The sequence below is a fragment of the Lactuca serriola genome, chromosome 3 (genome assembly GCF_051521515.1).
Source record: "Lactuca serriola cultivar US96UC23 chromosome 3, Lser_US96UC23_V15, whole genome shotgun sequence".
NCBI classification, from domain to species: domain Eukaryota; kingdom Viridiplantae; phylum Streptophyta; class Magnoliopsida; order Asterales; family Asteraceae; genus Lactuca; species Lactuca serriola.
This window is the reverse complement of record NC_136410.1, coordinates 26827422-26837353: the sequence shown is the minus strand read 5'-3', so window position 1 is coordinate 26837353 and position 9932 is coordinate 26827422. Positions and strand designations below refer to the sequence as shown.

General features: G+C 32.3%; 1 protein-coding gene across 1 annotated transcript; it reads right to left on the bottom strand.

Moving 5' to 3' along the window:
• Positions 1-384: 384 nt before the first annotated feature.
• LOC145091722 (uncharacterized) lies at positions 385-9498 on the bottom strand. The gene is made up of 6 exons (XM_079029500.1): positions 8970-9498; positions 4552-4626; positions 3983-4466; positions 3495-3880; positions 2960-3186; positions 385-727 (listed from the first exon to the last, which is right to left on the bottom strand). The coding sequence occupies exons 1-6, from the start codon at positions 9444-9446 to the stop codon at positions 442-444; spliced, it is 1935 nt and encodes a 644-aa protein (XP_078885626.1). The 5' UTR covers positions 9447-9498; the 3' UTR covers positions 385-441.
• Between the last annotated feature and the right edge of the window lie 434 nt (positions 9499-9932).

The window sequence follows — 9932 nt, the reverse complement described above, 5'->3', positions numbered from 1 at the left end:
TTTGTAATCTAAATGTTTGTTTTTTTAAGAAAAGCTTAGGTGACAAATAAAATATATGATGTGGCATGCTTTAGCATGTTGCTAGAAGTGTCACCACTCCTCCTAGCCTAAATGTGTTTACAAATACATAAGATCCCGTGTGTGTGTATGTATATATATATATATATATATATATATATATATATATATATATATATATATATATATATATATATATAATAAGTATTTGATATTTTAATAGAAATTAAATTTTAATTATCATCGTACAACAAGTGAGATGGCAAACGGGCAACAAGTTGTGCCATTCACCTCTAAAAAGTTAGACTCAAGCACTTGTGTAGTCATGTCAGCTTGGAGAACATATGTGAAATCAAACAAAAAAAATCAGAAAACATACGCAATATATGATTATGACCAATTATTATTTAAGGAAATAATATGTTATCCGACTGTATGTTGTTTGCAACCCTTTGGCCCAAAGTGTTGTGAGCTACGTCTAACCATCTTTACGCATATATAACAGTAATGCCTTTGACATGACCAACAACATATGTGATTATTATTCCCAACCTTCCCATTAATCTGACCACATCGAGGGCAAGAATGTTCACGATCACCAAAAAGTTCAGCATGAATCTGCCCCATCACTTGTCGTGGATTCATCTGTGCCTCCCAAAGTCCGACTTCTTCTTCTTCTTCTTCAGGAAAAAGTTCACAAACTCCATCACTATAACAATTATGGTCGGCGTTAGTTCGATTCCAAAAGAAAATGAATATAGGATTTGATCACAAAATGATAAAAATGAATGACGGGGTGGGATTTGTTTAATTGGACGAATGGAATAGAATTGATTAAGGAATGGAATGACCACGTCATGGAATACATAAACGGTAATGAAATGAATAATTATGTTCTATGATCATGTTTGGTTGGCTTGTAGGATTTAAATTTTCAAATGATTTTTTTATATTACATATAATTACAACATATTTACATATAATATAAATACAAGGTATAATTTTAACATTTTTGTACATATTATACATCCTTGATCACAAAAATGATCAAAAGTGTGTTATTAAGAAAATGACCACATTACCAACATTTATCACAAGATAACCATATCTTTTATGAGATTATTCTCTTGTGATTTTTATTTTTATGTATTTATTTAATTTATTTATTTATTATTATTTTTTTGCAAAATGGTGATGCTATTTTGCTAAAAAAAAAAGCAATTTTCATATAATTTTTTATAAGGGCTTTTGTAGTGGGGATTATTAACCATATTATTTACTATTTTCATAAACAAAATGTTTCTAGTTACTTTGTTTTTAGGTTATATTAAAAAATTTCATTCCATTCTGTGATGAGTCTATAAAAAAACGTTTACCTAAGGGATGCAAATTAACAGAATGAAAGGAAAATTAGATTCATTTTGGAATGATCCATTTCATTCCTTTACTTTTGTTTCATTCCACTAGAATAAATTATTCTATTCTTTCTCCAGTTCTATTATATAGGGCCGGTCCTAATTTATTTGGGCCCAGGACATAAAAACCAAAGGGCCCCTCAATATACCAAAACCTCATATGACCTTTAAATTTGAGCTAAATTTAATATAATATATTTGTTAATATACGAGCAAGAAATGTGCGTTTTTAACGACTAGACTATAATTTTTTATAATAAATTTTTTTATGTTTAAAATCATTAGTAAATTTAATTTGAATATTGTATATTAGTTTTGCTATGTTATTATTAAGATGCAAGGTTTTTAAGGTATTTCAGACAGACTAAAAAACTATTATGTTCTTTATAAGAAATGGATTTATATATAAAAAATTCCAACAAATTTAACTTAAATATTGCAAAAAATTGTTAATGCTTGGATTTGAACCATTATCAATTTTATAAACACAAACTAATTGATATTTGTTGTACTTTTAATAAATTTATATTTACATATAAAACAGTAGTTTTGGTATTTGTTGATTTTTAAATATAATATACAATCAAAACTATACTTATATATAAAACGACCATGATGTTTTTTTAATATCGTAAAAAGCAAGTATTCTAGAAACGTACATAATATTTAATTAAACTTTTACATATTTTTAGATAAATATAAAATAAAGTTAAATATGGGATAAAAAATTCACTTGACATGGATAGAATAGATTTAATGCTTTTTGGTACTGCCGAGTAATTTATGTATTAGGTTTTTAAACATGCAAAGATAAATTTCGTAAAAAGAATGCAAACATCACAATAGGGATCGAACAAGGGTTACTTTCACGAGGTGTTGGACGCTTTACCAACTAAATATTATTAGATTGTTTTCTACTTTCGGCACAAAATATATAGATAACACTAACAGCTTTAAAATTAGGCCCCACAAAATAAGGGGTCATGAGCCGTTGCTCAACTTGCTCCCCTCTTGGGCCGGGGCTGCATATCAAACACTACCTTAATGTCATCAAGAAAGAGAGAATGAGGGAGGAAGGGGGAGCATAACGATGCAAGGGTTATATTTTAAGGATAACTTCAAGATTTATTTTTCTTATTAGTATTATTTTAATTTTAGGAGTTTTTTTAATAAAGATTTATCTTTATTAGGAACTATCTGCTAATGAGATAAAATCTTTATAATTGTTTCTTAGTCATTTTAGGACCAAATAGCTTCTAGTTCAACGGTATCAAGTGTTGTCATCCCTCTCTGAGGTCGAGGGTTTAAGTAGTTTTTGTTGTTCTGTATAATAATTAAAACAGTTTTTGGAGTTTTAATTAAGTTTCGGACATAATTTGTGAAAATTCTTAAGAACATAGACAATGTTTGTTGTTCTTTGTTACCGTTAAGTTTGGTAATTTCTAATCTGTGTTAACTATGAGAGAGAGAGAGAGAGAGAGAGAGAGAGAGAGAGAGAGAGAGAGAGAGAGAGAGAGAGAGAGAACCTGAAATGATCATATCCATCAATGACCTTCATACACCGATAACAAAAATATTTCCCACAATTTTGACACACCATTTTATTACACCCTGCAATTTTTGAAATCGCCATTTTACACCCCGGACATTGTTTTGAGTCACGAAGTATTTCCTTCACACTCATAAGCTCTTGAATCATTTCTTGTTCACGTCTCCTTTGTTCATCTTTTATTTGACTCGAGCTTTGTCTCTCCTGCATCATAACAAAATCTTCTTATTGAAGTTTTCATTTCAGTCATAAGTGTAAATTATTAATTATGGGAAACAACATACTTTACTCTTTTTACCAATATATCATATCCATAATAGCAATGTAGTGAATGTCTTTGCATTTATTTTCTCATAATAGATCGTACTTACATTTTTACTAATAGTACCAATATGTAACACATATAACAACATACTTACATGTCTTTAAACATACTAGCAACATACTTACATTTATAACATAAATATGTAACAAGTACATTACCATAAGAAGATAAATAATAACAAATTTACCTGCAAAATTCGAAGCTTCATTTCGGGTGTAAGACATGTGATTCCAACATGACGTTTCTCCCTACAAAGAGTGCAAAAGCTAAAGAAGCATTTGGAGCATTGAGCATGTTTATCTTCATCTTCTATGCATGGTGTTTCACATCTTGGACAGTAGACCACATCAGACATTGATTCAAGTGTTTTTTGTAATGTAAGTGCTTCCCATTTTTCAAATTGTTTATCACCGAGTAAACGCTTTAAAAGTCCAGGTGGAATCATACCTTCACATTTTGTAGTAGGGCAAGAAAGCTTGGTTACAGTGCCTTCTTTTATATGGATGTTCGCGTATGTTTTCATGCATTTTTCACAAAAGAAATGTTGACATGGCAATCTTATAAAATCGCTACCTGTGGGAAAGTTGACATTTACAATGAACTTTTACCAACACAAAGAAACATAAATTCACGATTACGGTGTCAATGTAATCCCAGTTGAAAATCAAAACTTACCAACGAATTCGCTAAAGCAAATGCAACATTCATGCAAGTTTTTACGAAAATCTTCAACTCGTTGATTATCATTGTAACTCTTTAATGAAGGGATATCGACATCTGGAGAGACACATCTCGAAATTGCCCTTGGATCATTGTTGTATTTAACACCATAAGGGCCAAGACGGACTTCTTTATTAAAACCAAGATAAGAAAGAGACGAACTATGCAACCACTCAGCCCATGAGTAAATAACTTCCTGGCCTTCCTGTTCTTTCCATATTGAATCCAAAATAGAACATAAACTGGAAATTTTTGAAGAATTTAACCATTCTGTGGAGATTGTGAAATATGGAGGGAGATGTGAAGGGTATGATTTGGGTAATAAACATGTTAAAACAATCGGGGGAAGATATTGGACTTCAAATGAGTAAGAAAAATCTTCTAAATTAAGTTTTGTGGAGATTGTTAGTTCTTTAGGAGTTTCAATGTATATACGAATCTGCATTAGAACACATAAATATGTAGTTAGTTTCATACATTTCTTGTAACTTTTAATAATTTTTTCACGAAATTGCTATTGGCACCTGAAAAGTCTGCGACCCACTTTGCTTATTGAGGATGAATATGTTCTCTACATAAATAGATTCCATAGCCAGTATCTACAGTTTAATAATTGTCATAGAGAAGTTAGGGTTTAAATACATGTTTTTTTGACATTTTTTAACATATGAATTACAAATTATAAGATGTGAACAACATCTTTTATGTTTTCGATTCCATCTTTTTATGGTTTGCATTTCACACTTCATGACAATGTATAAACTGCAAATCACACCTTAAAAACTATTCATCGCACCTTATAACTTTTAGTCGTTAGTATATAAGTTTATAACAAATTCAGGAGACCCACACTAGTAGATAAGCTGCAAAGGGACACTTGGAATGTCAATAGGAAAGGTCAAAGAATATAAGAATCATGTTTGTAGAGCAAGGTGGTAGGTAAGGGTAAAACAAACTTGTTTTAAGGAGTTATTGGTTAGTGGGACCGGAAGAAAGAAAGATGCAACGAGAGGTGCAGAAAGTGGTGGTTCAAACAAAGTATATAACATATAAAGAGATTGGATACAAAAGAGGAGGATAATAGAGAAATAAAGAAAGAAACAAGGTCCCTCATATGGTGTTAAATGACAACGATAAGCATACAATAATATACCATGGAAGAGGATCTGGAGGACTCTAGCAAATAGAGGGGCTGCATGGAGATATGTATCAGAGATCAAGGTCGGTTGCACGTAGTCTTCCCCAGAGGAGGTAGAGGTCCATCAAGGATCAACACCTGGCCCATACTTTCTCACTTCAATTTTGAAGGATATTTTTAATGGGATCCATGAAGGGATGCCATGGTTTACGTTTTTTAACCATAATATTGTGCAGGAGGTAGAGACAAGGATAGAGCTGAAAACTAGGTTGGATATTTAGTAGACGATGTTTGAAGGAAAATATTTATGGAGTATATTTAAGATGAAATATTCGTAATGCAATTTAAATAGCAAGCGTAATGATGACAGGGTAGAATCTGCCTAGGAGAGAAAGTATTGTAACCAAAGGAGAGTTTCAAGTAGTGATCAATGATACATACATAAGTAAATTGCCAAGTTACCCACTACATAAAGTTAGGATGACTAAGTAAAGGGCAACCACATAATATTGTGTGACAAGAGGGTCTCTTTGAAACATAATGGAATATTCTACCGGGTTATGCTAGCTATCATTTTCGCATCTGTGGGTATCCCTTTTATCCTATTTTGGTAGAAATAGGGCATTATTAGGGGTCAAACCTCGACCCGTATATCTCGCTCAAATCTTGGAAGTCCTTGCCTCCTTGGTGTACTTTTTTGTTGACTACATTGTGTTGGTGGCTCAGTCCAGGGTTGATTTGAATGCTAGGTTGGACATTTGAAGATGGCCATTAGAAGGGAAAGGGCTACGGATCAACACATTTAAAACGAAATATCTTTAATGTAATTTCAGTGGGGAAGCAAATGAAGAAGGTGTAGATGTAAGTTTAAGAGAGCAAGCTCTTACCATGAGGGAGAGCTTCAAGTACCTAGGATCTATGAGACATAAATAAGTGGGTGTAGATGTTGACGTCACACATCGTATATTGGCAGGTTGGGTAAAGTGGAAAGCAACATTAGGAGCCCCTATGACAAGAGGGTCCCACTAAAACTGAAAAGAAATTTTTACAAGGTAACTATTAGGTATGCCATGATGTATGGATTTGAATGTTGATCGTCCAAGAAGGACCACAAGAGGAAGATGCAAGTATCAGAAATGAGAATGTTGAGGTGGACTTGTGGTAGAACTTTGTTGGATATGATACCTACGGGAAGGTAGATTGAGGTGGTTTGGACATGTCCTAAGAGGGAAACTGTCAATGATAGTAAGAAGCGTAGAGTCAACGGTGATTAACGGTAAGAGATTGAAAGGACGTCCTAAAAGAAACTAGGAGGATAGTATGCAACTGGATGTGGAAGAACTTGCTCTTAATGACGACATGACCTCACATAGAAGGGTGTGGAGGCTATACATTAGTGTTGATGGGTAGCCTCCCCCTTATATGTTTTTCTATTCTAATCATTATTATTGATATTTGATTCTTGTTAGTATGCTCTACGTATGATTTATTCATGTTTGTATGTTCCTTATGAACTTTTTCCCTCTTTTACATGTTATGGTTTAGGCGCATGCTAGAGGTCATCTTCTCACAGTTAAACTCACACCATGTTCTATCTTTTCCCCTTTATTCCATTCATTTTAACAACTAAAATGAATCATGAAAACCTAACCCCAAAATGCGATCGAAGAAAATCACATGTTTATAGTACAACTACGCCAACTAGAAACATTTTCACTTTTGATCCATAGATTCTAGTTTATCATCCCTAGCTTGATGCCCCTATTCAATTCCCTCTAAAATTTCAATACCACAGTGTTCAACAATACTACCCCATGGATGTGCCAAATGCTACCCTTAACATGTTCAACAACTTCGTCGCTTTTCCTAATCAACTTTCACCTAGCCAACCCTATCCTACAACCCTCCAAACCCAAAGCCAAACCCCATTTTACAATCCTCCAACCCAACCCCTCGACGAGTTGGATGACAAAGTAGTAAGAGAAACAAAATCCCCTTCACCCCTTCAACGACGCACATGGAAAGAACCGGCGAAGAATAAAACAAATGTCAATCCTAAAAGATGGAGTCCGGGAGAAGAGTTATTGTTAACAAGAGCTTGTGTCAACATTTTTAGGATGCACATCAATGAAATACACAATCGATTGATCATTTTCGGCTACGCATTACTGAAAGATTTCATGGAGAAATGAGCGTCGATAATGACTATTGTACTAAACATCAACTAAATTCAAAGTTTCGAGAATCACAAAGAGTGTTTCGATGATAAACAGGTTGTACAACAACCTAAAAACCCAAATAAAAAACGATCATGATGCTGAAGAATTTCTTGGTTTTTCTTCAAATTATGTAGTTTTCTATTTTGAAGTAACGAAATATTATGACTTTTTTTTGTGTTAGTAACTATTTTTTTATTTAATTTAAATTATTTATTGACATTTAAAGTGAATGAAAATGAAAGGAACCATTTCTCTGGGTTTTGAAGAATGGGGAAAATGAAGTGACGTATAAAATAAAAAAGGTGAAACATAGTATTTAAGGAACCTTAGTGGCCTTATATGTAAAAAATAAAAATATTATATTAAAACTTAAGCGTTGTTTGTTTTTTCGAAACGAAAATTCATAAAGTCTGCAGACCACATATGCAACTCTCCGTGGCAGAAGAGGTGGACCAAACGGCTGCAGCTTGTAATAAGAAGTTTGTTTGTTTTTTAACATCTGCAGACTGTTGCAATAAACTAAATTTAAATAAACTGATTTAGAAACTAAAAATAGTTCTCAACACTGAAATTTTAATAATTATAGTCTTAAAACATTGAAAGAATACAAAAAAGAACATGTATAAAAACAAAAACATAAAATTTTAAAAAATATATATAAAAGAAGCTATCAATTTTTTTCTAGAAAAAACTAATTTTAAAGAACATAAAAAAAAGAAAATTATAAAAACTTAAGAAAATATTACAAACAATGTCACTTGAAATTATGGAAACTATAAAAAAAAATTACCAAATCTGTAAATCAAAGTTCAAAAAGAAACAAAAGTTTAAAAAAAATCAAGTTATACCAAATTTCTAAAAAAAAAATGTTATTTGTAAGAAAAAAAAAAAAAAAAAAAGCTGAAAAAGCTTGAAGATACAAGTAAAATATTGGAGTACAGGGACAAAGGTTTTGTGGCTTCCTAAAAACAAACCGCTTAGAAATGAAATGTCAAGGATTACAAAAAGTAATATTAAGAGATATTTCAAAAAAAAAAAAAAAAAGAGTCACTTACTAATGTCCATTCTAATCGATTTCAGTAGTGTGATAGACATCTAGCTATTTGACGACCAACGAGTGAAAGCTTTTGATATGATGAATGTATATTTCCGACTTTACCAAAATCACAAATGCTCTGCTGCTTTTCAGATTATTAAAGAATTCTCCTATTTAAAACCAAGAATCTCGAATAATTCTATTAGTGAATGATTTCAACTAATAGATTACAGAAATACGACTCCAATTGATGATAACGAAGGATTTGGATTTCAATTGAAAGAAACAAATAAGAACACCCTCCATGTTTTTGCTCAATACTTCAATGAATATTTTGAGATGATGCTTAATGGACTCAGAGTTTACTAACAATAAGCATCTTGGATTACAACAAGCATTAATCATGGCAATAAAGACAGTGGCAATAATCCTACATCGAGCGACACCAGTCTATAACCCAAATCACAAACCAGTTTGCAAGATTAAGTCAATTTAACTATTGCGTCAATACCAATCAAACTTAATTAATGAAAACAATATAAAATTTACCTCATCCTCCTGTAATTGATCATTAATACTCAGTAATTCCTCTGATAAATCAGGTTCTTCACCAAACAATCTCAACCTTTCTAACCTTTTCACCACATCATCTTCGTCATCTTCTTGAACATCATCCTTATCTGCACCAAATCCCTCACTGGATTCCTTCTTCTTATTCTGTTCTTTCCCTTCTTGTAAAGACTCTGCCTTGCCTTTATTCCCATCTCCATCACCGTTATCTTCCCCTGGTTTTGGGTGAAAATTCAATGACCCGAGTTCAGATTTGTTCCGAGGTGATTTAGGGGTTTTAGGAATGAAATCTGAGATGGGTTTTGCAGATGAAGAGGTGGAATGTTCTGTTGATGATATTGGATCAGATTGAATCTCTTCTTGATAGATGTTGTGATCATGAAGGGGTCTGAAACTCCAATTTTCATCAACATTCTTTTGGTAAGATTTTCCTCCTTCTCTGCCACTTCTTCTCATCGTTGAAGTTGTAGTTGAAGACTTGAAACCCCGCCCCCGCCCCCGCCGCCGCCGCCCGCCACCATCGTGGGTCGGTCATTTATAGGTTCTCAGGGAAACTACTGAAAGATAATCTTTAATTCAAAGACTTGTTTACCAAGCAAAGCATCAAGTAAAATATTGAGGCTTCCTTAAAAAATTATATAACAAATTATCACATGTAAAAATTGGGATTTCTGAAACATATTTAATATGACATGACACGTTAATGCTTGCTTTTGATATCGTAAATAAAGAAACAGATTAATAAGGAAATTAATTAAATCTTTGACGATTCTAAAGAGTTTCTAATAAAACGGTGTTTCTTTAAAAAAATATTTTATAATTTCAAAAATATTTGCTAAATAGATGTAGTTTTGAATTATTATTTTTTTTAACTTTTTTTTAAACTATTTTTTTACTGTCTTTTTAATATGTTTATTTTTGACTTGTTGTAACTTTAGGCTA